The sequence below is a fragment of the Canis aureus genome, chromosome 8, assembly GCF_053574225.1.
Source record: "Canis aureus isolate CA01 chromosome 8, VMU_Caureus_v.1.0, whole genome shotgun sequence".
Classification (NCBI taxonomy): Eukaryota; Metazoa; Chordata; class Mammalia; order Carnivora; family Canidae; genus Canis; species Canis aureus.
Window position 1 is genome coordinate 41,005,332 of NC_135618.1, and position 27,234 is coordinate 41,032,565.

Consider the following 27,234-nt stretch of genomic DNA (forward strand, 5'->3'; position numbering starts at 1 on the left):
GAGGACAGCTGGGTCTGCTCCCTTCTGTTCATGCACCAGCACCTTTGCTTTCCAGCCAGTTTACGTTTGAACGTGTAACAGACAGTTACGGACTCCTTCAGCTTTGTTCCTGAGCTTAGAGAAGTGGAGGAAGGTTCCAGGTTCCGTTCTCACCTCTGGCTTCCCCTCCAGTTCACCTGGCCCGCTTCTGCAGCCTTTCCCTTGCTGGTGAGATGCGCAGACCAGGGGCTCCCAGCACACCAGGCAGGGCCTCTGCATTTGCTGGAAAGTACTAGGAGGCCCCAGCCCTGCCCTCTGCCCCTCTTGCTCTGGTTCCCACCTTGCTTGGGGCACTGATGAAAAACCCGATTCCTGTGCCCTCCTCCAGAGCAGTTGCCTCAAGCACCCAGGGGTCCTTTATACCCTACAGGTTTGGGGGTCTTGAATCACAATCACTTGGGAGCTGTTTGCACAACAGCTTTGACATACAGTTGATATTCTCTTAAGTTTACCCTTCAAGGTAAATGATTAAGTGGTTTTTATTTTAATGATCCACCAATATCCTGGGGGACGTTCAAAATAATACCATCAAGGCTTCTCCCCAGGGACTCTGATGCCGTGGGATCTGGGAGTCTGTGGTTTGTCTCTTTACGGAGCTCCCTGGGGGCTCTACTGTGTAGCCAACTATGGGAACCCCGGGTTTAGAGGACATTTTGCCATGTCCAGATACTTTCCATTGTCACTAGGGGATGCACTGGCATCTCGTGGGAAGGCCAGGAGGCTGGCCGACGTCCCACAGTGCACAGGACTCCCCACAGCAGACAGTAATCCAGCTTCAAATGTCCACAGTGCCCAGGCTAGAAAACCAGGACCTATAGGAACCCCAAGTCCTTCCAGCCTGATGTGACCACCTGACACTTCCAAGCCAGCCCCGTGGCCCCCTGGAAACAGAAATGCACCTCACCCCCATCAGATCAGCACTCAGCAGAGATGTTGTGCAGGAACACTGCTCAACGTGGAGCTTGAGGACCTGCCCCTCTGACAAACGCCTGAGTAGCAAGACTGTGGTTCATTTACAGGCCACCCAGTTGTCTGCCCAGGGGTGAGCCTCCGTCTCCACGAGTGCAGATTCTCGATGGTGCAGTCTCTGGTCTCTGACACATACAGCCATCCCAGGCATGGGCTCCCTGGGATAGCCCAGGCACACGCACCCCTACAGGGCAGATAACCGCCCCCACATACTTGCCTCTGCATCTCTCCTGCCCCTTGATGGGGCTGTGTGGCAGTTACCTCAGCATTTTCTCCCATCAGAAGGCTGTGGTGAAGAGTCAGGAGGCCCAAGATACCCTCACCCTTACCCTGCCCCTCCTTCACTCCCTCCCCTCTCCATGAGGAGCACACACAGGGCTGTGCTCCCCCTCTGGACCTCCTCGGGGAGGCCGCTAGAAGGGGGATTTCAAGGTGAGCACACAATTCCAGAAGCAGCAGCTGCAGCAGGGGCCTGGCAGGGGGTCTTCAGTAATAGCCAGAGAGCAGAGTGGCCCCCGGAGCCATGCAGGGTCCAGCAGGGTGGAGACTGAGCTGGGGAAGCCAGGTAACGGCCCGGGTGCCCAACACCGGAGTATCCTCGTCAGAAGGCCCAGCCCCATCCCTAGGAGCAAGGGCACGGCTGCCTGCCAGTGGGGAGCGTAGACACATTAAGCAGACCTTCTGAAACAAGAAACTCTCTGACCCAGGCACCACCTGCAAAAGATCAAGGTGCTGACTGATGGGCTGGGTGCCCGGGTGGGCTCCTGTCAGGTCTGCTGGTACTGAGGGTTGGGCAGGGACCTTGGCCTCCCCCCTTCTCAAAGCTCAGCTCCTCACAAGGGGTGCAAGGCTGAGGCTGCCACAGGAAGCCCCTTCCCCAGCAAGGGCAGCCAAGGGGAGGGCACTCAGAGTGGAGCACCCCTGGCTCCTCCCTTGGGATGAGAGCAGGTGCCTGCCCCAGCCCAGCTCGGGAGCAGCCCAGGGTCCTATCGCCCCTGGGTTGCCAGTCTCCTTAGTGACCAAAGGCTTGAGCCACAGGTTGGACTCTGCCCTGGGCTCGTCCTGTTCCTGTCATGAGCCCTCACTGGCTCTGCAGAGGCGGGCTATCTGTGCCTCCCTGGGGGAGGGCCCTGCTCAACCGGGTATGTTTGTTGGGAGGCTGGGCTTGGGGAGTCCAGGCTGCAGCCAGCCATGGGAACCCTAAAACACAAAGAAAGGTCCTAGCAAACTGAAGGCAACTGTTAGCCCCGGAGGTCAGGATCAGTCCAGGTGGACAGGGGGGAAGCATGGGCAGGAGTTAGGGATTCTGGGAACACAGGCCAGAAACTAACTTCATGGGAAGAGCCTTGGATGGGCAGGAAGATTCCAGAGCCATGTTGTGGTTGAAAAAATAGCAGCAGACAGAAGCAGTGTAGTGTGGAGCCAGGCGGGACTGGGGGGTGCCCTGCCTCTCCGCATGGAGCCAGCTGGCAGCAAAGCTCAGGATGCGAGGCAAGACCACAGAGCCTGGTGGTGGTTTGAACTCTTTCTTCTCTTTTGTTAAAAGGGGGAAGGGAAAGGGTGTGAGGTACCCCTGGGCTCTGGGGGAGGCATGCAGGCAGCCCCAGCAGGCAGGCGCTGGGGGATGGGTGGGAAGAGTCCTGGAGTTTCCCACAATTCTTTTCTCTGCAGGGAACAGCGAGGCTGGCTGACAAGGGGGCAGGAGAGATGGGCAGGGCCCTGGGGAGAGGGGTGGCGGGCAAGGGGCTTGGGGGCTCACTCTAACATGCAAAGTCCAGCTGCCCCATGAACTAGGTTGCTTCTTGAAGAGCGACATACATATAAATACAGACACAGCTACACACACACATGCGGAGAAGGCTCTGCATTCCCGAGGGTGGGGATCTAGGCCTGATGGCCCCCAAGGAGCTCCAAGGCAGGAGCCAGCCAAGTCTCCGCTGCTGCTGCTGTGGCGATTCTCCGGAGCCCCCTGGGGTGGGGCAGGGCGAGCAAGTCCTCCGGGGAAGGCTGCTTGTTCTCTGAAGTTCTGTCCACCAGCACCAAGACGACTCTGAACCAAATCCATGCAAGGCGGGTGCCCCGGGCCTGCGCTTCCACGTTCGCGCGTGGGCAGCCTGTGTGCTGGCACCAGGGTCCAGTCTCTCCCCTCCAGGGCTCCAGGGAACAGGGGTGCAGACAGAGAGTGAAGGGGGCCCGCGGAGACATCCTCTCCCCCGCCCCACAGGGTCCTGGCCTCCGGGAGGGGGGAGGGGCCTCCCTTATCTTTCAGCCTCCATCGCAGGGTGGGCCCTCGGTTCTGAAGCGGCCTGTTGGGGGGCCAAGGGTGGCCAGTCTGACGCCGGGGAGGGGGGTGCCGGAGTCCACAGGGGCGGCTGCTGTGGCTGGTGGTGCTGTGGGCCCCCCGGGGGTGAGGCTGCAGCAGGCCAGCTCGGGGCGGGGAAGCTGGCGGTGGCGGTGTGGGGGAAGTGCGGCGGGGGGGACGTGGCTGTGGCGGCCATGGGGCTGCCGCTGCCGCCACCATGGAAGCTCTCGGAAGCCTTGAGACGGGAAAACATGGTGAGGGCATCAGGGAAGTTGGGGGGCGTGGCAGGGGTGTTGGCAGGAGTGCACATCTGTGGGGGGGGAAACAGAGAGGGGGGTGAGCCCCCTTTCTGGGAGGGCCCCACCTCCTGCTGCCTCCCAGGACAGGAAGCTTCTGTGCCTCTTCCCGGCTGTACCCTGGCTCCAGACACACACAATCCACTAGCTGGGGCTCCCGGAGGATAGGCCCAGCACACCTGCGGGCAGTGTCCCAGGAGGACCCCCCCAGGCCCCGCCCCTGCTGCACAGAGCCACTGGGCTTCCTCCCTCCAGGGAGCCCGGCTGCCCCGCACCCCTGAACCGGGAGTGCCCCCTAGAGCTGCCCCGGGGGGCTGCAGGGACACTTACCATCTGGTGGTGGTGATGGCTGTAGGGGATGTTGGTCTCCTGGAAAAAGGCGCTGAGGGCCGTCTGTGGAAAGAAGGCCAGATGTCATTACCCTCAGGCCCCCTGGGGCCCAGGGCCTCCCTGTTTCCAGAGTCTCTGGGGCTCGGTGAGGCCCTGGGCCCGGCTACGAGTGGGAGAAGGGAGTGGAGGCAGTGTGCCCCTGGACGTGCCCCTTGACGCCTGCCACCCCTTAAGGAGGCACCAGACTCCCGGGCAGGTGTGGAGGGTGGTAAAGCCGCTCACAAAGCTGCCTGCCTCCAGCCCGCACACACCTGACGCGGTCACCGTGACATCAGGAGGCGACAGGCAGCACCCTCTCCTGCTCTCACAGGGAAAGGCCTTTAGCGGATGCCAGCCTCTGATTGAGATCCTAGTGGGACTGTCACCAACTCCATGGGTGGTAACTCCCTGAGCCTCAATTTCCTCCTCCATGAGCCAAGGCACAGCAAAGACTCCCAGATGCTAAGTCTGTGACCTGCCTGCCCCCCTCCCTGGCTTGCCACAGGGGCCTGCCAGGGAAGGGCCTCAGTGGTTTCCAGATACCCATCCCTTGCCGGGATAACCTAAGATCCACGCTCCAGTTGGGAGAGCCAGAATTAAGAAGGATGGTCTGGGTCTGGCACTGGGTGCCCCACTCACCCAAGCCTCCCCTGGAATGTCCCTAAGGTACAGAGCGGGAGGAGGATGGAAGGGGTCTGCACCCAGGGTGCTGAGAAGGCCCGTGTCAGACAAGCTGGTCTGGAGGCCCCGGGGGACCGGCAAGAGGGGGCTAGGGGAGCCAGGGAGGGGCTGCATCTGGTCTGTCCTGGCAAAGAGGCTACAGGAGGGGTGCCGAGGAAAGTAAGGGAGCCAGCTGCTCTTGCGAAAGTGCTGGGTGAGAGTGTGTGAAGGGTCTGCTGGCCCTGCCAGGCCCTGGCCCCGGGCCCCTCCACTTCCATCCCTTTAGGCTCCCTGCCCAATCCCTCCCCCACTCCCCACCCTGCCCCCAGCACAGACACCCAAGCTGGCTCCCAGGGCTTGCCCTGGGATTTTGTTATTTTTTTTACATTCAAATGAATTTTTCTGGGAATTTCCTGCTGGAGATGCCCTACCCCAGTGTCCCTGAACGGGTGTGGGAAGGTAGTGGGGTGGGTGCTAGTCTCTCTAAGTACCTCCTCAGGACTCCCTCCCACCTGGGAGCCCCAGGGGACACACCCAAACCGTTCCTTCCCAAGTGCAGATCCAAAGGCCACCTGAGTGAGCACCCCAGTGAGCACCTTCTGCTGCCTTAAAGCACCACCACTTAAAACACACCGGTCCCCCTCCCCCTGCAGCCCTGTCCTCATTAACACCTGAATCACAGAGCTCTGACCCAAAAACTCGGCCTTTGGCTGGGTCAACCCTCAACCCGTATATTGTGAGCCTTGGGGGGTGGGGGACGGAGGCCACAGAGGGCAGGGCAGCCCTGAGGAACTAGTCACTCACTCTCACACAAGGACCTATGGTTTGGGGGTTCACACCCCATTTTTACCTTAAGTGAACCTCCCTAGTACCCATATGTTCCTCATTTTACAGATGTGGGACGGAGACTCAGGGAGCCCAGAGCTGTATGGCTCCTACCCCAGGGGGCCACCAGAACCCCTAAGTCTGCAGGCAGCTCCTGCCCCTCTTGCGGACAGAGTTTTCCCCCAGGTATTTCAATCCTCAAAGCTACATTTTTAATTCCCATGACGAAGTGACACTAACCCACACTGAGAGACAGCCCAGCAGGTGCCAGGCTGAGAGCCCTGAGAGGCTAGGCTCTTCCCACCCGACAGGACACCCGGCTGCCCAGCCCAGGCAGGGAGGGAGCCATGTATGCAGATGCAGGACTCAAGCAAACGGCCATGAATGTGGTTTTACAAGTTTTGCCACATCTAGCCCTTGAGACAAACAGGCTGATTAGGGAGCTTCCTGCAGGGTGGGGCTGCAGGCCCTGGGGAGGGGGGGCACGAGGGAGTGGCCACTCACTCTTTAGAGGTCAACTCCCACACTGGAGGTGCAGAGAAAACAGGCCAGGAGGAGGGGAGGCCGGTGGAGGGTGGGGGGAAGCAGCCTCCCATGTTGTGGTGTGAGGGCCACACAGGGCCGGCGAGCCCTCCTAAGAGCTTGGGTAGAAGTTGGTGAGCAAAGATCCCCCTGGCTGGGCAGGCCACTGCTTCCCCAGGCTGTCCAAACCTTTGGGCTGGAATTCTGATCCCCATCCCAGTCACGGAAACTGCGCCCTAGAGGCCCCTGGCTCACTCCCCCCAACCCCCCAGCAGGCCCAAACACCTTCGCTGGGATGGCTCCCCATCAGAAAACCAGACTCCTGGGCCCTGGCGGGGCAGTGACCTTACACCTGCGAGGGGTGGAGCTCAAGGACTCTGGCCTCTTCCCTAGATGCCACCCTGGGTTATTTCTGGGGCAGTTGAGCTGGGCAAAGCCAGGTGGCCGCTTGGCAGCACAGGCTGTGGGCACTAGTGGCCTACAGGTCAGGGAGGCCCAGGGGGTGGGGTCCTGACCGGGGCGGCCGCACCTCCCGCCCGTGTGAACGCCGCCCTGCACCGCGCACCGCGCACCGCGGAGGCAGATTCCCCCGCCAGCACCGGAGGCGCCAGCCGGGCCCGCCTCTGGGGCGGGGTGCACAGACGCACGGCCGTAGCGGGAGCTCGGGGCTCCCACACACAGCCGTACGCACCCGGGTGTGTACCCGCGTGGGCCCCATCTGCAGAACGGCGACGCGTGCGTCCGGGGGACACGCGCAGCCCGCACCCGCGCGGGTGGACTGCGTGTTTACACACACGCCAACATGCCCACACGTAGCGTGGCGCGTGCGTAAATACAAGTGCACATGTACGTGGACACAGGCGCCGCCGGGCTGCCCTCCGCCGGCCCCGGCTCCCGAGGCGGGGGCGGCCCCGGGCGTCCTCCTTCCGGCCGCCCGCCCGCAGGCTGTCCGTCCGGGCCGCGGCGCCGCCCCACCCTGGCCGTTACCCGAACAAAAGCGGGGGGGGGGTCCGCGCATCCCGGCCGCGGGGAGAGCGGGCGGGGGGCGGGGATTCGGGGCGCCCCTCCCGCCCACCCCGCGCGGGCGGCGTTTCCGGGGGCCGCGTAGACGCCCGGCCGGCCCCGCAAGCCGCGTGTGCGCGCGGGGACCCCGGGCCGAGGGCGCCCCGGCACGTGCCCACACCGGCCCGCACACGCGCGGCGGGCGGCACGGACCCCGACCCCGACCCCGGCCCCGGCCCCGGCCCCGACCCCGGCCCCGGCCCCGGCCCGGCGCGGCCGCGCACCTCGAACTGCCAGTGGGCCGCCTGCAGCAGCTGCTTCGCCTGGTCGGCCGCGCAGCCCGCCGTCAGCACGAACTGGTTGATCATGACCTGGTGCTTGAGCTCGTCCATGTTCACGGACATGGCGCCGCCGCCGTGCTGCCCGCTGCCTCCCGCCGCCGCGCTCCTCCGCCTCACGCGTCCACCATTAGCGAGCCGGCTCCGGCTAATACAAATATTTACTGTGCGGCTCTGACTCACCGAGCCTCGCCTGGCTCGGGGCCGCGGGGGCATGCTGGGAGATGTAGTCCCGCGCCGCGGCCGGCCCGGGGGCGCAGGGGGGTGTGTCCGGACGCGGCCCCGGCCGGCGGCGCCAGCGGGCGGTGGTCCGCGGAGTCTGCGCCGGGCCTCCGCGTTGGACAGGCGCACACTTAGGGGCGGGGGGCCCTGGCAGTCCTGGCATGCATCGTGAGCACGAGGGCGCACGGCCCCAGAGCCCTGGCACACAGTAGGCGCCAGTAAACACTCCTGCACTGAATGAATGAATGAATGAATGGATGAATGTGCCCCTTAGGGCTCTGCAAAATATCACCGCCTCCAGGAAGCCTTCCGGGTTCCCCAACGCCCCGAGCACAAGCTCACATGGCCCACTCGTGATGCGGGCCTGGCGCTGGGCACTCAATAGGCGCGAGAAGCGTTTGGGGACAGGCCGGTGCCCGGAACAAGCCGGCGAGGGGTCCCCTCCCCGCGGGGCTCCCACTTTCCCACGCACATTCCCGTGCGCTCGGCCGGAAGACTTGGCTTGCGGGTGCGGGCGCCAGGACCTGGCGGAGCCAGTTCCGGCGGGGCCCCCCCGAACTCCCATTCCCAGAATGCCCCGGTTTATTTGCATCGTTCGGTCCCGAATGACGTCAAGTGAGTGAGGCCGCGCCACGGCCAATGGGTGGCCGCAGAGTGTTAGGACCTGGCCATATAAGGTAAACAAAGCTAGCCGCCCAATGAGGCCGCAGCGGGGGCGGGCGCTGGGTCCGGGCCGGCGGGGGCGCATCACGTGGCGGGCGGGGGCGGGACCGGGGAGCATGGGGCGGGGGGGTGGTCGCGGGCTGTGTTTACAGCTGCGCACGCGACGCTTCCGGGTGACGTCGCGGGTCTGGAGTTCGGGGCCGGGGCGGGCTGGGAGCGGGATCTTGGGCGGGGAGGCGGGGAGAGGTCTGGTTCCGTTCCCCCCCCCCCCCCCCGTTCCGAACGACCTTGGCCTGGTTCCTCAAGCTCCCTGAGCTCCGGTTTCATCCGTTGGGCAACTGTTCTTTGGGCCCCTTCTCTTGCCCTGCCCTGGCCCGGCCGGGGTTACTGCGGAGAGCTCACCGAGAAGGGTTGGCTGGGGGGCGCAGGCGGGGCGGGGTGGTTTGGGACCATGTGTGGCGAATCCCAGGTAGAAATAGGGGAAGTGCCCTCTGGAAGCTGACACAGGCCCTGGGGGTTGGGGTGAAAACTCATTGGGAGGTCTTTGTCTTCCGGTCGTTTTTTGGCTTTAGGGTTAGTGTGGGGTCCAGGAGGTGGCCCAGAGGGCCAATCCGGATCCGGAGATGTTTGGGCTGTGTCTGATTCTAGTGGAGTGCCCCCCACCCTGCGCCACACTAGAATTGCCCTCCATGCCCTCCATCTGGTGGAGGGCCTGGTGCCAGTCTCCACACACTGGAGGGGTGTGGGGGAAGCCCTTCCTGGCTCCTTTAACCCTTCCAGAGGTTCTGGCTTTGGCGAGTGGGAGGAGGATAATGGGAGACTGGTTGGTGGACAGGGCCTGAGGAGTCCCAGGATGGTGGAGCAGGGCTGGGGCACGCAGATGGGAGGGGGGACCCTGCGCAGTGAGACCCTAAAGCGGCCTCTGAGGGCGAGAGTCCCCGAGGCCTGTCCTGTTGGCAGGCAGCAGATTCCATTGTTCTCTTGCAGGTGGGTGCCTCGGCCAGCCAGGGCAGAAGTAACCTGTCCACTCAGGAAGTCAGGTTTTGGTGTCTCTTAAGCCACCTGGAATCATGCAGGCTCTGCCATTTTTTGCAAATGCTGATAGTGTCAGGAGTTTTCTGGTCTTGTTAGAAATGGCTCCTCCAGGGGCACCTAGGTGTCTCGGTGGGTGAAGTGTCCACCTTCCGCTCAGGCCATGATCCCACCGTCTTGGATCCAGCCTGCATTCAGGCTCCCTGCTCAGCCAGAAGCTGGTTTGCCTTCCATCTGCGAGTCCCCCTGCTTGTGCACTCGCTGTGTCAAATAAAATATTAAAAAAAAAAAAAAAAAAGAATGGCTCTTCTCTTTAACAAAGCATCATAAGCATGGATTAGTATGAGCCCGCTGCTTTGGTGGCCCTGAAAGAGGTACTGTTACACTGGGACAGCATCAGGGTGTCCTGGAAGGGAAGTGGGTTCTGGAACCAGACAAGGCTGTGTATGAGTCTTGACCCTGCTGCTTAATGACTAATGTTGGATAAGCTACTGCAGCCCTGAGCCTTGTTTCATTCGTAGAAGCAGAGGTAGGAGCGTGGAACAATCCCACAATCCCAGGACCGGTGAGTGGATTAATAGGTGCCCAGTGCTGAGCATGGGCCTAGCACTCTGTGTACCATTTCTAGTACTCACCTCTTTGCCTCCATCTGGACCACTCTAGGGAACCCAAGCCCCATTTGATTGATGAAGAAACAGGGTGGAATCCAATCCCCCTTATGCTCTTGCCAGTGTTCAGAGCCAGTGGAGAATGGGCACTCACTCCATAGGCCATGAGGGTGTTTCTGGCCAGTGAGAGAGGGCACTGTCCTGGCAGGGCCCACTAGGGGATTTTCTGGTTCAGGGAAACAGGAAGTCCCTTGCCCCTTCCCCCTGCCTTGATCCAGCAACACTCGGTTACCCGCCCAGGCTTGTCCAGCTCAGAAGGAGCACTCTCAAGCTGGCAGGTTGGCTGGGGTGGGGCAGACGAGGCTGGCAGGAGCAAAGGTTATTCCGCTGGCCCCCATGGCACCCCTAGCCTGGTTGTTTTCCCAGGGGCAGCAGGGAAGAAAAAAACAATCTTGTTTTTAGCCAGGATCAGCTTGGCTAGAGAGTGGACTTTGGATTTCTTAGCAAGCTCAGATAGGGCCTGACACCTGGGACCAGGAGATGGGGGCAGGAGACAAAAAGGTATTTCTAGCAATGCTCACATCTTACCTGAAGTTCAGGAAAGTTGGGGGCCATAACACAGTGTCCCCAGGATGCCCTGGCTCTTCCTTCCCACCTCCATTCTTTTTCCTTTTTTTTTTTTTTTTTTAAGATTTTAAGTTATATTCACACCCAGCCTGGGGCTCAAACCCACAATTCTGTGATCAAGAGTTGCATGCTCTGCTGATAGGCAACCGGGCGCCCTTCCACCTCTATTCTTTCAAATACTCCATAGATCATTGGGTGTCTGATTCTGGGAGCACAAGAATAACTAGGCAAGGATCCTAGCCGTTCTGGAGCTTCAGGAAGAAGTCTGGACTCAAAGGACTCACCCCAGATACCCATGAACTGGGCCTAGTGTCTAGGCCAACGCTGGCTAACTGAGAGGACTTGAAATCTGGCCACTCTGTCACTCCTGACCTCTGTTCCTATACTCACCCCCCCCCCCCATTTGGTTTTAACCACACTGGCCTTTGAGCCCCTGGATCTTCCTGAGCTTCTTGCAGCCTTAGGGCCTTGGCACATAGTGTTTCCCCTGCTTGGAACCTCCACTGGCTTAGCCCCTCAGAGTTTGCTTGCCCCCTGGTTTGCTCTTATTTCTATTTCAAATCCTGGCTTAGGACAGCCCTGGTGGCTCAGCGGTTTAGCACCACCTTCGGCCCGGGGTGTGATCCTGGAGACCAGGGATTGAGTCCCACATCAGGCTCCCTGCATGGAGCCTGCTTCTCCCTCTGCCTGTGTCTCTGCCTCTCTCTCTTTCTGTGTCTCTCATGAATAAATAAATAAAATCTTAAAGGAAAAAAAAAAACAAAACTCTGGCTTAAATGTCACCTCTTTGGAAGAAGTCACCTCTTCCCTGACACCCCCCTATCAATAGTTAAGTTTCTCCTATTACTTCACTGCACCTCTGTTGTCCTATAGTAGCCACTACATTTGGTATTTATGCACCTGTTACCTTTTTTAGTGTCCTTCCTCACTAGCCTGCATGATCCACATCTAAGGTTCTTCCATTTGATCCCAGTTGCCTGGCTCACAGCCTGGCTCATTGCCTGTTACATAGTAGCTGCATGATAAATATTTGTTGAATAAATAAATGAATCAGCACAAATGTTGACAGTAGAACTAATAACAAATCAGAAAGGGCCTGTCTCCCAGCGGGACTTGGACAAGCACAGAAGAACAAGTCCAAAGCTCTGTTAAGAGGAATGTTTAATCAAACATCCAGCCCATGGAAACAACTGCCCTGCCCCAGGATCTATAGGAAGGACATGCTCCTAGGGTTGTTTTTCAACGAGAACATCAGAGTCTCTACTACTCTCCTTGCCTCCCCCCAAGCAGGGAGGTCAGTAAATTGAATTCAGTGTTGGTATATGTATGTGTGTATACATGCAAGTGTTAAGTGATTTAACAGAAGGAGAAGAAGGATCATGCAGGGTGGGGGGAGTGTTTAGGCCCCTCTGGTGGCAAGAGACATGAAATCTAGCTCATGGGAATGTTTCTGCTTCTGGGATGGGAAGGGAGTATAACAGTAAAAGGAATGGCTTGGTACAAGTTTCAGCTTTATTACCATTTATCTACTATGCAGTCTACGTAGGGTACTTCACCTCTCACAGCTTCACTTTCTTTTCTGTGAATTGGGAATGAAAATAAAAGCTACATCAGAAAATTAAATGAGGGATCCCCGGGTGGCTCAGCGGTTTAGCGCCACCTTTGGCCCAGGGTGTGATCCTGGAGACCCAAAACGAGTCCCACGTCCGGCTCCCTGTGTGGAGCCCGCTTCTCCCTCTGCCTGTGTCTCTGCCTCTCTCTCTCTCTGTGTCTCTCATGAATTAATAAAATCTTAAAAAAAAAAGAAAATTAGGTGATCCCTGGGTGGCGCAGCGGTTTGGCGCCTGCCTTTGGCCCAGGGTGCAATCCTGGAGACCCGGGATCGAGTCCCACATCGGGCTCCTGGTGCATGGAGCCTGCTTCTCCCTCTGCCTATGTCTCTGCCTCTCTCTCTCTCTCTCTCTGTGACTATCATAAATAAATAAAAAATAAAAAAAAAGAAAATAATTTAAAAAAATTAAATGAGACTATGTATAAAGCCCTCAACATGATGAGGGCACATAGTAGGTGCTCAGCAAATGGGGATCTTGGTTGTGAAGCAGAGATTTAATTGGGCTCCTCCAAGACCTGGACTCTACTCATCATCACATAAATCTTTCACCTCTTTTATTAATTTTGGCTTCCCAGGTTCCCTGACAACAGAAGGTTGGATTCTGGACTCTGGCCCCCAGAGTGGCACAGGACTCATTTTAATGTGGAATGTGGTTCATTTACCACTTGAGACCCTTGGCCAGGTGCTGCCCTCTCTGACTGCTTTTTTGATACAGCAAGCTTGCCTTGGGAAGCCACTATCTTCTCAGAACCGCAGTTTCTCAACTGAAGACCAGGTGAAAACAATCTCCACTTGGCCTGCTCAGAATTTTATGAGCCAAAAGCCAGGAAAGTACATTGCAACCTCCAAGCCTATAATCCTGACCAATGTTTATTATTTATTTTTTATTTATTTATTTATTTATTTATTTATTTATTTATTTATTTATTTATTTATTTATTTATTTATTTATTTATTTATTTATTTATTTATTTATTTATTCATGATAGACATAGAGAGAAGCAGGCTCCATGCCGGGAGCCTGACACTGGACTCCATCCTGGGATTCCAGGATCACACCCTGGGCCAAAGGCAGGCGCCAAACCGCTGAGCCACCCAGGGATCCCCCTGACCAATTTTTAAAACTTGCCTTCAGCACCTCACGTGCAGCTGTCCCTTCTTTGTGTCTCGGTTTCTCTATATGCAAAATGGGGAGAGGTCGGTGGGGCTGTAAATTTATGTTTGTGCGTGTGTGTTTTTTTTTTTTTTTTTTTTTTTTTTTAAGATTTAAAGGATTTATTTATTCACGAGAGACACACACAGAGAGGCAGAGACACAGGCAGAGGGAGAAGCAGGCTCCATGCAGGGAGCCCCATGCGGGACTCGATCCAATGACCCCGGGGTTGCGACCTGAGCCAAAGACAGAGGCTCAACCACTGAGCCACGCAGGTGTCCCTTTAAAATTATGTCTCTAATTTAAATTAATAATTTAATTTAAAGCCCCGAGTTCTGGAAAAGGCTAAAAGAAGCTCCTAGCTCCTGTAAACCCCAACTCCAGGTCCGCTTGGGTTCCACCCCAGCAATTACCAGGTGGCAGGTAAAGGTGTGCCCGCTCCTGGCTGGGGCAGGAGATAACCCCTGGGAAGCGGGGGGGAACCGCGGTGGCTCAGGGAGATATTTCATAGAGACGGTAAACGAAAGGCGCTGGGTTCCTTTAAGAGCCTACACATGAACAGATGATTAGGAAGCTAAGGAATCACGATTATTAGTGCCGTGCTTGGAACGCAGAGTGAAAGCCAGTTTGTGGCGCGGGGGACGGCTCCTCCCCTCGTGATTCAGGTCCACTTGGTTTGTCCCGGAGCGCCGGTCAGCAACTTCCCAGGGCCGCGGCACAGGGCGTTCTGGGACATGTAGTTCCCAGGCGGGCTTCCTGCGCCGCAGCCCGCCGCCCTCCGCGGCGAGGGGACTACATTTCCCGAAGTGCCCCGTGCCCGGGGTGGGGGGCGGAGGGCCGCCGTGGCGTCGGGCCCCGGGCCGAGCTGGGGGTTGGGGCTCCGAGGCCGAGGCGCCCGCGGCCGTGGGCGAGCGTCCGTGTGGCCTGGTCCGGGCCATGTCCGCGTGAGGACGCCGCCGCCCCCAGCGTCCCGGCCCCGGCCCGGCCCGGCCCGCCGCGCACCATGGGCTCCATCCTCAGCCGCCGCATCGCGGGCGTGGAGGACATCGATATCCAGGCCAACTCGGCCTATCGCTATCCCCCGAAGTCCGGTGAGCGGCCGGCGCGGCCCCGGGGCGGCGGGGCGGCGGGGCGGCGGGGCGAGGTCGGGGCGCGGGGGCAGGGCGCGCCCGCGGGGGGCGGGGGGGCCTCTGCTGGGCCCGGGGCTCCCCGCGACCCCCGCCCGCTCCGTGGGTGGGTCCCGGGCTGCCGGCCCCGTCCCGCTGGGGTGACCTTGGGGCAGTCACTTCGCTCCTGCGCGCCGGCTCCCTCGGCCGCACCCGGAGAGACTCAGCAGGAAGGCTCCCGGGGGGGGGGGGGGGGCGAGGAGTTAGCCCGGTGCCCGGCGCTTCGCCTGCGCTTACAAAGTGGGCATTGTCAAAGGGGTTGACATCACCCCGTCGCCAGTTGGGGTTTTCTTTGGTGGCTCAGTGTGAAGCCCCGCCGCGCCATCTGGACACAGGCTTAGCTTTCTTGTGACCTCCTGGTGCACGTGAATGCTGGGTGGGTAGGTGGGGGGGGGCGGAGAGGCGCTGGGCCCAAGGAGACCGTATCCGTGGGGGGAGAGGCTGGGAGCCCTTGCTGGAGAACAGGAGACCCACCTGGTTCTCCGGTCTTGTATTTTGTGGCTGGGGGGGACCCGGAGACAGCAGCAAGGGAGTGACTTTCCCAAGGTCTCAGAGCTGGCTGGAGGCGCATCTGGGAGCAGGAATCCGACTCCGCCGCTGTTCCTCCTTGGCTTGTTTGCTGCTCAGCTTGGGCGCCTCTAAAGAGTGTGGCCTGACCCAGAACTTTAGCTTGAGTTTCTCCCTCTCCATCTCACGGGGTCACTGCCATGGAAAGAAAAGAAGAAAAAGGACAGGGAGTCTGGACATCAGGGGGACTCTCAGATTGGGTCTCCTGATCCTGGCTTTTGAAGAATTTGGTCTGATAGGGAGGCCTTGGGACACCCACCAGGGGAAGTCCAGGACCGCCCACTCCCACTAGTGGGGAAGCTTGTTTTTTTCTTTTTTATAGATTTTATTTATTTATTCATGAGAGACAGAGAGGCAGGCAGAGACATAGGCAGAGGGAGAAACAGGCTCCGTGCAGGGAGCCGGACGTGGGACTCGATCTGGGGACCATGGGATCATGCCCTGAGCCGAAGGCAGATGCTCAACCGCTGAGCCACCCAAGTGTCCCGTGGGGAAGCTTGTTAAACATGCATTCCTCAGGCCCTGCCACAGACCTACTGGGGCCTGGGAACCTGCATTTAAACCCATTTCTCCAGCAAGTCTGATATCCACTCAAATTTGAGAACTGCTCTGTCCTGATCTTGGAAGCCCAATAAGGGGAATATCTGGGAGGATAGAGGGGTGGAGACTAGCCGGGCTTTTGGAACTGTCAGAAGACAGTGCAGTCAGAAGGCACTGTCGCCCCACCGGTGTCCCAGGCATAAGTGCAGGGCAGCCCAGCCTGGCGTGGGGATCCCCTGGAGGGCAGTGGGCTGACATCCCCACATCTGGTTGAAGCGGTTGTTCGAATTCATCCTCTTCCATCTCTGATGTTCTCCCGCTTTGTCTTTGGCTGAGTGACTCTAGGCAGGTTACTTTGCCCCCTGGGCCACAGTTTCCTCATCTGTACAATGGGTCGATCCTTATGCAGTACTCAGAACAGTACGTGGGACAGAAAGTCCTCATAAAATAGTAATTGGTATCACGATGGTTAAAAAGGAAATTAGGTGGCCAGTTCAGACCTAATAGCTAGCAGTGACACGGCCGAGATAACAAAGTTTAATGTGGCATCTCCTATATAACCCGGGACTAGGGCAAACTTGATGTCCCTTCACTTGGGCATTTGGACGAAACCACAATTGCAAGGCCTTTATGACACTGCTTTCAGATCCTTGTGTGGTAGACCTTGCTGATCATTCAGGACACTCTTTGTCATCAAGCCCGGACTTGGTTTCAGAATCCATTAATAAACACCCCGGTCAGCTACAACTAATCAATTGAGACTGACACCCAAGGTGAATGTCATGGGCTACCTTAGAGCACCATGACAGGGCTCTCCTGGACCCGTCCAGTCCAATAGGTGTCCTCTTGGCTTCCTTGTGCTTCAGGCCACCTTGCTCAGGGAGGGGGGGCAGGGTCAGTCCAGGCAGAAATGACCTGAGCAGTACTTTCCTGTGGGTACCCAAGAGTGGACTGGGGACCCCAGGGGAGTTTCGGATGATTTTTAGGGGATGGCCCATGGACCATTCAAGCACTTTATGAGAAAGTTATCTTTTCAGATCTCTGTTAATGTTGATGATATCAAGAAGAGAAAAAAAAATGGGTGCTGACTTTTTTAACACGTTTATTACACTGTCCCTTCCAGCTTTGTCTAGACATAATTGACATGTAACGTTGTATAAATTTAAGGTGTACAGGCTAATGATTGGATACCTGTACACATGGGGAGATGATTACCACAGTATGGTGAGTTAACACTCTCATCACCTCACTTTTCTTTTTTCTTCTTCTTCTTCTTCTTTTTTTTTTTTTTTTGGTGGTGAGAACTTTTAAAATCTGTCATCTGTCCAAATTTCTTTTGCTTGTAGAACTTTGAGCATGTACTGCCAACAGTACCTAGTTCAAATTTAATAGCTTTTGCTTTGTTTTTATTGTGTTTATTCATTTTATTTTTTAGGCAGCTTTCTCGAGATAGAAATTGTGTGCCATACAACTCATCCATTGTAAACATATGATTTGTTGACTTTCAGTAAATTTGTAGAGCTGTGCAGCCATCCCCACAATCGGGTTTTAGACCTTTTCATCACCCTGCAAAATTTCCTTGTGTCTATTTGCAGTGAGTCAGTGCCCCACCCTCACCCCATTACTCTCATCAGCTTTCTGTCTTTAAAATGTGCCCAATCTGGATACTTCATGTAAAAGGAATCATATAACACATGGTCTCTTTTGTGTCTGGCTTCTTGCCCTTGGAACAATGTCTTGGAAGTTCATCCATTTTGTAACAGGTGTCTGTACCTTATTGTACAATAGAGTACATTTTATTTATTTACTGCTTAACATTTGAGTTATTTCCACTTTTTGGCTATAATGAGTAATGCTGTTATGAACGTTCATGAACATTTGTGTGGCCCGTTTCAATTCTCTTTAGTATATATCCAGGAGGGGAATTGCTGGGTTATATGGTGACTCTATGTTTAACCTTTTTTTTTTTTTTTTCTTTTAAGATTTTATTTATTCATGAGAGAGACACAGCGAGGCAGAGACATAGGCAGAGACAGATGCAGGCTCCCTGCGAGGAGCCTGATGCGGGACTCATCCTAGGCTCACTCCCTGAGCTGAAGGCAGATGCTCAACCGCTGAACTACCCAGGCGTCCCTATGTTTGGCCTTTTGACAAACTGCTGGACTGTTTCCATCATGGCTGCTTCAATTTTACATTCCCATCAGCAATGTGTGAGGATTCCAGTGCTCCACATCCTCACCAACACTTATTATTGTTTACCTTTTTTAAAGAAATAGGCTCTACGCCCACAATGGGGATTGAATTCATGACCCTGAGATCAAGAGCTGCGTGCTCTACTGACCGAGCCAGCCAGGTACCCCGTTGTCTGTTTTGTTATAGCTGTTCTCTCATGGGTGTGAAGCAGTATCTCATTGTGGTTTTGATTTTCATTTCCCTGATGATTTTTTTTCTTAAGATTTTATTTATTTATTCATGAGAGACACAGAGAAAGAGAGAGAGAGGCAGAGACACAAACAGAGGGAGAAGCAGGCTCCATGCAGGGAGCCCGATGCAGGACTTGATCCTGGGACTCCAGGATCCCAGCCCAACCTGAAGGCAGACATTTAACCGCTGAGCCACCCAGGCATCCTCCCTGATGATGTTGAACATGTTTTCACGTGCTTATTAGCCTTTTGTATACTGTGTGTGTGTGTGTGTGTGTGTGTATGTATGTTTGCACACACACGAGAGAGAGAGAGAGAGAGAGAAGGGGGGGAGAGAGAGAGAGAGAAGCATGAGCACAACTGCTAGACTTCTCTTTTTGTCTTTTGTTCATTTTTTAAAGATTAGATTGTCTTCTTACTGAGTTATAATAGTTCCTTATTCTGGGTGCAATGATACAGTTCCTTTATCAGCTCTGTGACTTGCTAATATATTTTCCTCGTCTGTGGCTTGTCCTCATTCTTCTTAATGGTGGCTTTTGAGGATCAAAGGTTTTAAATTTTGGTGAGGTTCAGTTTATTCATTTTTTTAGTGCTTGATGTTTTTGGAGTTACAGCTAGGAGATTTTTGTCTAGGCCAAGGTCCCAGAATTTTTTTCATTTTTCTTTTTTTTTCTTTAAGATATTATTTATTTATTTGAGAGAGAGCGAATACATGCATGAGAAAGAGAGAACAAGTGAAAGTGAGCACATAAGCAAGGGGAGGGAGAGGGAGAGGGAGAAGCAGACTCTGCTGAGCAGGGAGCCTGACGTGGGGCTCCATCCTGGGACCCTGAGATCATGACCTGAGCCGAAGGCAGATGCTTCACTGGCTGAGCCACCCAGGCGCCCCTCTATGTTTTTTTTCCTTAGAAGTTTTATAGTTTCGGCTAATGCGTTTAGGTCTGTCATCTATTTTGTTCCAATTTTCATATATGTGCTGCTAAAGCAAGTGCTGTGAGCCGTATTGAGGTAATGTTTTCAGGTATAGTTTCAGGTAAAACTATGAGGTCTTTTTTTTCCTGTGGATATTTAGGTTTTTTTTTCAATAGCATTTGTTATTCTTGTCTCATCCAGCTTCTGCTGCACCTTTGTAAAAAAAAAAAATCAGCTCACCGTAAATGTGAGGGTTGATTTCTGTACTCCGTTGCCCTGATCACACAGCTGGCCAGTTTTCAGCCGAGGGTCCGAGCACGAGCGGGGCCACCATGGCTGAGCTCATAAAGAGAAGGTGCGGACATGCAGGAGGAGCCTGGAGTGCAGTAGGTGCCTGCACAGAGACCCTGGCCTTGGGCAGCTGCTCCACACTTAAACCTCCTACTGCTGTTATTACTGTTAATTGTGTGTCTCGGAGCAATGCTGGCTGCCCTGGTGTTTGAGAGGGGTCGTGCTGGGCCCAGGTCACCCAGGAGAAGTGTCAGAAGGAGAGGCAATCAGACATGTGACCTACCAGCCCAGGCAGGGAAGGGTGGGGTGGGGAAATATGCCCAGGCCTCAACCTTTTGTACGTGCATGTGTGCGCTTTCAGAGTATGTTCCCCTCCTTTATCTTATCAGAGCCTTGCCATATCCTTGTGACACCAAAACTTTTGTCCTCTGGTAGAGGAACTGGAAATCAGACAGCCTTTTGTCACGCAGCAACTGAGCCTGGTGTACAGTAGCCTTTTAACAAATGCTTGTGCAGCATGTCTTGGAGGAGACCGAGTGCATCTCCCGAGTGTATGGGCTGCTCAGACTGGGCTGCATCTTGTCCTTGGGGTGCCAGGTGGGGGTCTGAGGACTCCTGGCTCTCCTGCCATGTGCAGGACTTCTGGTGTGTGCTTTTGTGTCGCTGGCAGTCTAGGGGCATCTCAGGAACACTTGTGCTGGGGTTTACCCTTTGCAGAGTAGGGCCTCACTCCCTGATTTCTTTGGCATCTGAGGGAAAGAGCCGAGGCTGGTGTTCCAGGTGAGAGAGAACATTATCACCGGGGGAATTCCAGGTCCCTGGGGCATCCCTGTCCCAAGGGTGTGAGCTGGTGCTGAGCCGGGGGGTTGGCAATAGGATGGGGGGGGTGGGGAAAAGGGGCTCCTCCTGCACAAAGGCTGGGAGACCACCCTCATCGCCAGCGTGTGCCACTCAGCTTCCCATGTCACCTGTGCTGTTCACATGCGAGGACTCTGCTCTTGTTAAGTTGGTCTAGGGTTTATTGTAATTGCTGCATAGGTAAGCTGTGTTTTCTGAGCTTCTATTGTTGCACGTCTTGTAAAAACAAAAGCAACAAGAAGCCTGTTACGTGGACTGCGCCGGGTGGGCATCTGAGCCCCACCCCCCAAAGCTGCAGCCCTGGGTCTCGGGGTGTAGGAGCCTGCCCCTGGGGCCGGGCTGGGGGCCGTGGGGTGCTCAGGCCTGTGGCTCTCTCCCTGTGGAGCGCCTGTGACAGGGCCGGGAGCTGTGTGCTTGTTTCTGGAGTTGCAGCATCATTTACTCAGTTCTGGGCGAGTGTCAGGGCTCAGGGACCCTGGGGACTTTTCATGGTTTCTCTGGGGATCGTGGAGAAACCATAACTTTTTGTTGACGTGAAAGTAACCTGGCTGCTAGCCAGCTGGTGCCGCCTGCCCCGGGCGCTGTCGGGCTTGCCCACCGCGGGCCTGGCGCCGCAGGGAAGGAAGCCTGGCCTGGCGCCGCAGGGAAGGAAGCCTGGGCTCGTGCGGGTTGGGCCGCAGGGCCCCAGGGCCTCGTGTCACCCCCTGGGAGGTGGCTGCTGCCTTCCAGTCAGTCAGGGCCCAGGGGCCCAGGGTAAAGGGGGCGCAGGTGCTTGTAGGTGTGTGTGCAAGTGCGTGTGCATCGTCTTCCTCATGGCTGGGGTGACCTTTACTGTGTTTACGACCCACCCATCCACAGACGTGGAAAGCTGAGGATTGCTTGAGCACAGGAGGTGGGCCGGGGAGAGCCCAGTTGGTAGAGGCGCGGTGGATCCCCAACCCTGAGGCCAGGGTCTGGCCCTGCTCTGTGGCCTTGAGCCAGGAGCTTGTTCTCTGGCCCCATTTCCCTGACTCACTGGGGTTAACCTCTGGTTCCTCAGGCCTCTTTCCAGTTCCGACTCCCGGAGTCCCTGAGAACTGGCGGGTGGGACCACGCCCTGCCCAACTTTTGTTTTTCAGCAGGCCCAGAAGTTTCCTGGAGGATGTCCTGTATTTCCTGGATGACCCTGGTGGGCAGAGACCACTGCCGCCTGCCTCTCCTCCCAAACCCAGTGCTGCCATACCAGACGTTTGCATGGGGCCGTGTTCCATTTGGCGTTTCCTGTGCGCGTTTCTGTGTGGTGTGTAGTCACCCAGCCTCACGGCTCTGTGCTGTTCCATAAGTGGCGTCCCATGAAAGGACGGATGGTGTCACAGGCACCCGCATTCAGCCTCAGTACATACCACGCACTTGTCGACTTCTGGCAACTGCCCCTGTGCTGCCCGGCTCCTCAGGAATGGGGAGGAGCCGGGTGAGCCCCTGGCTGTACCTGGGGGGGTGGCCATCCCGCCTGGACAGGAGTTGGGGGGCAGGAGAGAGGCCCAAGCCCTCTGCCTTTTGCAGAAAAGGGCATGGGCTGGAAGTGTGTGCTAACACAAAATCAGTTGATTTGCTTAGTCCTGGAGCCAGGTGACGAGGCACAAGGATTGGGGAGTGGCTGTTGGGACATCTTCCTACCTCTGTGTCTGAAGGAAGTCCTGAGGCCGTTTCTGCCGTCCTTTCCTCCTGTCTGGTCCTGGACCCTCCTGCTTGGTCCTGGGTGCTGGGTGCCTGCAGGGTGGGCAGACCACCTTGCTGGCCCCCTCCAGCTGGCCCCAGTGGCCCCTGTTCTGATAACTGCAGCGTCTGCCATCCAGAGCTCCTGCCCCAGATGATACCCCAAGTGACCACACTCCCTGGGTACCTCTGGGGGAAATCAGAAGACGGAATCGTGTTCGGTTCATGGTTTAAGAAATGTGTGTGTGTGTGTACACACATACACAGATCTTCCTCGACTTAGGACGGGACTGTGTGCCCATAAACCTATTTTAAGTTGAAAATATTGGGGATGCCTGGGTGGCTCAGCGGTTTAGTGCCTGCTTTTGGCCCAGGGCGTGATCCTGGAGTCCTGGGATCGAGTCCCGCATCGGGTTCCCTGCATGGAGCCTGCTTCTCCCTCTGCCTGTGTCTCTACCTCTCTCTCTCTCTGTGTCTCTCGTGAATAAATAATAAAATCTTAAAAAAAAAAATTAGAAGTTGAAAATGCATTGAACACACACACCTAACCTACTAAACATTGTAACCTAGTTTCACCTACCTTAAATGTACTCAGAACACTTAGCCTACAGGTAGGCAGAATCATCTAACACAAAGCCTACTTTATAATAGTGTTCAATATCTTGTGTAATTTATTGAATGCTGTACTGAAAGTGAAAAACATAATGGTTGTTGTTTGGGTGCAGAATGGTGGTAGGAGTTGTTTATCCTGGTGACTGCATTGCCGACTGGGCCCTGGGGCTCTCTGGTCACTGCCCAGCATCCTGAGAGGATCCTGCCCCGGATCATTGGCCTGGGGAAAGATCCACATTCAAAATTTGAAGTATGGGTTCTAATAAATACATATTGCTTTTTTTTTTTCTTTAAAGATTTTATTTATTCATTCATGAGAGACGCAGAGAGAGAGAGAGAGAGAGAGAGGCAGAGACAGGCAGAGGGAGAAGCAGGCTCCATGCAGGGAGTCCGATGTGGTATTCGATCCCAGGACTCTAGGATCACGCCCCGGCCAAAAGCAGGCCCTAGACTGCTGAGCCACCCAGGGATCCCCAATGCATATTGCTTTTGTACCATCATTAGTCTAAAACTTGTATGTTGAACCATTATAAGTCAGGGACTATATGTATATATATTTAATATCTACGTGAAAGTAAAATAAAATTGAAGTGTAGCATGGATTGATTGATTGATTGATGATTTTATTTATTTGTTCATGAGAGACACAGAGAGAGAGGCAGAGACACAGGCAAAGGGAGAAGCAGGCTCCATGCAGGGAACCTGATGCAGGGCTGGATCCCAGGACTCCAGGATCACGCCCTGGGCCAAAGACAGGCACCAAATAGCTGAGCCACCCAGGGATCCCCAAAGTGTAGCATGGATTTAGAAAATGTGCAAAGCATAAGCTTGATGGATGATCACAAAGTGAATATATTGGAGGAATAGAACAGTAACAGCCCCCCAAGCCCCTTGGTGCCTCTTCCCAATCTCTGCCTCCTTCCTCCCTGGGAGACCCCCTCCCACTCCACCAGAGGTGATTTTGCCTGTTTCTGAATTTGATATAAATAACTGGCTGCTGTTTGCTGCACATTCGGTGATGGGAGGCCCTGATGCTGTTCTTGGGGGCAGTAGTCAGTCAATTTGGTCTCTGCTTTTATATCCAGTTTCTGTTGATGCCGTGTGTCTTCGTCCATTCACGTCGAGGGGTGGCGGGCGAATTTCCAGTTTGGGCTCTTACGGAAAATGCTGCCATGGACCCTCCCGTGACTGCTCTGGTGCTCCTGAGTCAGATTTCTCTGGGTCTCTGTTTTTCCAAATTGCGATCAAATACACATAACAATGACCATCCTAACCATTTTAAGCATGCAGTTCAGTGACATAAAGTACCTTTACCTTGTGCAGGCATCCACCGTCATTTCTATAGGACTCTTTCCCTCTTGCACAACTGGAACTTTGTGCCCTTTAAACACTGACTGCTCCCGCCGCCCCCCCCCCCCCCCCCCCCCCCGCCGCTCCCAGCGCCTGGCAGCCACCACTCTCAGTTGTTAGTGGCTTTGGGCTCCCATAAGTACCTGTCTCTTTGGGTCCACGTTCGCACCTGGCAGTGGTGTTGGGGCCCTCGGGGGCATGTGTTCGGCTACAGCATATTTTGCAGACAGTGTTTTGGAGCTGTGGAGCCAATCCCTGGCCACTCCCATCCACAGCGCAGAGCTCTGATTGCCTGTGTGCTCTCACCAGCACCTGGGAATGTCAGGTGTGGATGTTTTGTTTTGTTGTTTTCTTCTTTTGTTGTTGTTGTTGTTGTTTTCTTTTAACTTTAGCCACGGAAATCTCTTTGAGTTTTAATTTATTTTCCCTGATGACCAGTGAGGTTGGGCACCTTTTCATATGTAAATTACTATTCATTTTTCTTCCTCTTTTTCTAAGCTGTCTGGAAATCGTTTGCATATTTTTCATTCCGGATTGTCTCCTTTCTCACTGATTTGCAGGAGTTCTTTTCTAAGTGCTTTTTATTACATTATTAATTCTTTGGAAATTGGCTGTCGCTATGGCATTTATGCAGACTAGCTTAAGCAGGAGATAGGATGTACTGGAAGGCTGGTGCGGGGTGGGTCTCTGGATCCCAAGGGTGGGGAGCCAAGAAGTGGAAGCCGCCATTAGAACACAAAAGCCCCTTGTCCCCTCTGGGCTCAGCATCATTCTGCTGTGACTTGCCCAGAGCTGACTGCCACCCATCTGGGGCCCTCAAGCACCAAGTCCTTTGGTCTCTGGTCCAGATCCATTGGAGAGAGAATCCAGGTGTTTGTCCAGCCACGGTCAGGTGTCCACCTTGGCCAGCCAGCTGTGTCCAGGGGATGGGAGCTGCATGGTCCACTAGCAGCTGGGGCCCATCCCTGTGGGTACTGGAGGCTGTTCCCAGGAAAGGGAAGGACCCCCTCCACCCCCCAGAAAGGTGGCTGCAGCCTCTTTGGAACTCAGTGAACCAGAATCTTTGCTTAAAGTTCTTCCCTCCATCGTGTTGGGGACTGAGGCTTTTTGTTTAATAGGGTCCCGCTGTGGTCAGACTTTCACGCTGGAGCAGGGCTGGGAATCAAATGGTTATCAGGTGTCTTTTCACCTGTGCAAGGCTCCTTTGTGTTATCCTTTTATCCCCAGGACATCCTGAGCTGTCCTGGTCAGTGTTCTTCTCTGAGGCGTCCATGCTGCAGATGAGACGCTGAGGCCCACAGAGGTTAGGCTGCACTAGGTCACCTAGGCTGCGCCCAGAAGCACTGTGCTGTATACCTGCAGGAACTCGGCCCAGGGGGAGTCAGGGCGCAGGGTGATTAGAGGTAGGGGGACCCCCTTAGGGTCTGCTTTTTCTCTCTGACTTGGAACCTGCTCCCAGGCCGAGGCCTCCCACTTGGCTGGGAGTTTCACGAGCTTGAAGATTCTTCCCTGAGATCACTCTTTGGGGACTGTGATGTTCTCATCTCACATTGGTCAGGCCCAGCTGGGGCTTAGTGAGAAGCTGGATTTCAGGAAGCTGGTAACCGGGAACATCTGTCCTGTTAGAGAATGAGAAGAATTTTCATCCTGTGGCGTCAGTGAACTCTCCCCAGCCATTGCACACGTCTGCCCAGCTCTCCCCTTCCCCTCCACTGGAGCGTGGGTGACTCCGGTGGCTGAGCGGGATGCACACCCAGTGTCCCAGGACCAGTGGTGTGTCCTAGCAGGGGTGGGGTTGGGATTGTGCAGAGTCTTTAGTCACGTCATGGTTTACCCAGCAGGGATGTTGGGATTTATAAAGTAAGAAATAAATGTTTGGTTTTCACCCATTACTGTCACAGTGCTCCTATAAGCCTTGGAATTTCCTGGCGATGAGTGGTAGGAGTGAAATTGAGTCTTGGTGCTCAGAAGCCCCTTTCCGCCACACCTGAGTTTATGGTAATGAGATTCTGGAAAGCACCTACGGATGGGTCCTGGCTGCCTTTGGACCCAGCCTGTACAGAGGCTGGAGGTTGAGAGGGTCACCAGCAGCCAGCGATTTAATCACCCATGCCTATATGACAAAGCCTCCATAAAAACCCACAGGACTCGGTTCAGAGAGCTTCTGGGCTGGTGTTGAAGCTCCACCCTCCACAGCAGAGGCCAGGAGGGTGGAGCACTCAGGGGGGGTTTATTTTTATTTTTATTTTTTTTAAAATTTTTATTTATTTTATGATAGTCACACACACAGAGAGAGAGAGGGGCAGAGACACAGGCAGAGAGAGAAGCAGGCTCCATGCATCCGGAGCCCGATGTGGGATTCGATCCCAGGTCTCCAGGATCGCACCCTGGGCCAAAGGCAGGCGCCAAACCGCTGCGCCACCCAGGGATCCCAGGGGGGGTTTAGAAGTCCCTGCGCCCTTCCCATGTGCCTTGTCCTGGGCATCTTCTCCATCTGGCTAATCCTGAGTCTTACCTTTTATGATGAACTGAAGAACTAGTAAGTGAACTGTTTTCCTGAGTTTTGTGAGCTGGTCTAGCAGTTTTTTTGAAAGATTTTATTTATTCATTCATGAGAGACACGCTGAGAGACAAGCAGAGACACAGGCAGAGGGAGAAGCAGCCTCCATGCAGGGATCCTGATGTGGGACTCGATTCCGGGTCTCCAGGATCAGGCCCTGGGCTGAAGGTGGCGCTAAACCGCTGAGCCACTAGGGCTGCCCTAGCAATTTTTTTAAAAAAGATTTTGTTTATTGAGAGAAAGCAAGCATGTGCGCGCGCAGACAAGCAGGGGGGAGGGGCAGAGGGAGCAGTAGCCGCCCCCCCCCCCCCCCCCCCCCCCCCCCGCAGAGCAGGGAGCCCAATGCAGGACTCCTCCCAGAAACCCGGGATTATGACTGGAGCTGAAGGGAGATGCTGAACCAGCCAAGCCACCCAGGTGCCCCTACTGCTCTAGCAAATTAATTGGGGGTCATGGAAATGTCCAGTTTATAGCCAATTGGCCACCTGGCCATTGGCATCTGAAGGGAGAGGGCAGTGGTGTGGGGCTGAGCCCTTAATCTGTGGGATCTGATGCTTTCCCCAGGTAGATAGTGTCAGGATTGAGCTAAATTTAGGCCACATGGTCACTGTGCACTGAGAGTTGGAGACTTGCTTGGTGGTGTGGGAAGAACACACAGTGGACTGTGTACTTGAGTGTGCAACTCTGGGGTCAGCACGGATTTTCAGGGAGAATGCCACCTCTGGCTGGTGCTGGGGCTTGAGCGGGTCACGTGACCTCTCTGTGCTCCCATTCCCTCAACTACCAAATAATAATAGGTATGTCATCCACTCTCCACCTCTGTTCATTCAGCCAGTTTTTATCAAGCTCCCGAGTCCTGAGAGATGGGCCAGGAGGGTGGTGCTAGGCGAGGTGGACAGCACCGAGCAGAGTCACTAGTCTGCTGGGCGGTGAGTGGTGCCTGGCCCTTAGGTTGAGGCATGGGGATGTTTGTTGCTGGGGATGGCATCAATGTCCCTGGCCTGAAGTATCTGGAATCCAG

At 55.4% G+C, this 27,234-nt stretch overlaps 2 protein-coding genes and 1 long non-coding RNA gene across 11 annotated transcripts in view; 2 read left to right on the forward strand and 1 right to left on the reverse strand.

The window, feature by feature from the left end:
- Positions 1–2,518: 2,518 nt before the first annotated feature.
- Positions 2,519–7,533, reverse strand: UBALD1 (UBA like domain containing 1). Its single transcript, XM_077906441.1, has 3 exons — positions 7,269–7,533; positions 3,937–3,999; positions 2,519–3,620 (listed from the first exon to the last, which is right to left on the reverse strand). Exons 1-3 carry the CDS (start codon positions 7,386–7,388, stop codon positions 3,267–3,269), a joined length of 537 nt encoding a protein of 178 aa, XP_077762567.1. The 5' UTR covers positions 7,389–7,533; the 3' UTR covers positions 2,519–3,266.
- Positions 7,534–8,357: 824 nt separating this feature from the next.
- On the forward strand, positions 8,358–9,540 carry LOC144318103 (uncharacterized). Its single transcript, XR_013383951.1, has 2 exons — positions 8,358–8,617; positions 9,195–9,540. It is a non-coding gene; the product is annotated as an uncharacterized LOC144318103 (long non-coding RNA).
- Positions 9,541–14,116: 4,576 nt separating this feature from the next.
- MGRN1 (mahogunin ring finger 1) overlaps positions 14,117–27,234 on the forward strand; it is a 61,289-nt gene continuing 48,171 nt past the window's right edge. For 3 of the 9 annotated variants that reach the window (XM_077906454.1, XM_077906452.1, XM_077906453.1), the window contains exon 1: positions 14,118–14,330. In XM_077906454.1, coding sequence (XP_077762580.1) covers positions 14,243–14,330 — 88 coding nt within the window. In that variant the 5' untranslated portion in view covers positions 14,118–14,242. Of the gene's footprint in view, positions 14,331–27,234 lie in introns of all 9 variants that reach the window. The other 6 variants (XM_077906458.1, XM_077906456.1, XM_077906457.1 and 3 more) reach the window with 3 other exon arrangements.

Bases quoted from the DNA above. Each gene is read 5' to 3' on its own strand.
- UBALD1 (XM_077906441.1), bottom strand. From the start codon at position 7,388: ATGTCCGTGAACATGGACGAGCTCAAGCACCAGGTCATGATCAACCAG. The intron at 4,000-7,268 runs GTGCGCGGCCGC...TTCTTTCCACAG, and splicing joins CGGCCCACTGGCAGTTCGAG to ACGGCCCTCAGCGCCTTTTT. The intron at 3,621-3,936 runs GTAAGTGTCCCT...CCCCCCCCACAG, and splicing joins GCCATCACCACCACCAGATG to ATGTGCACTCCTGCCAACAC.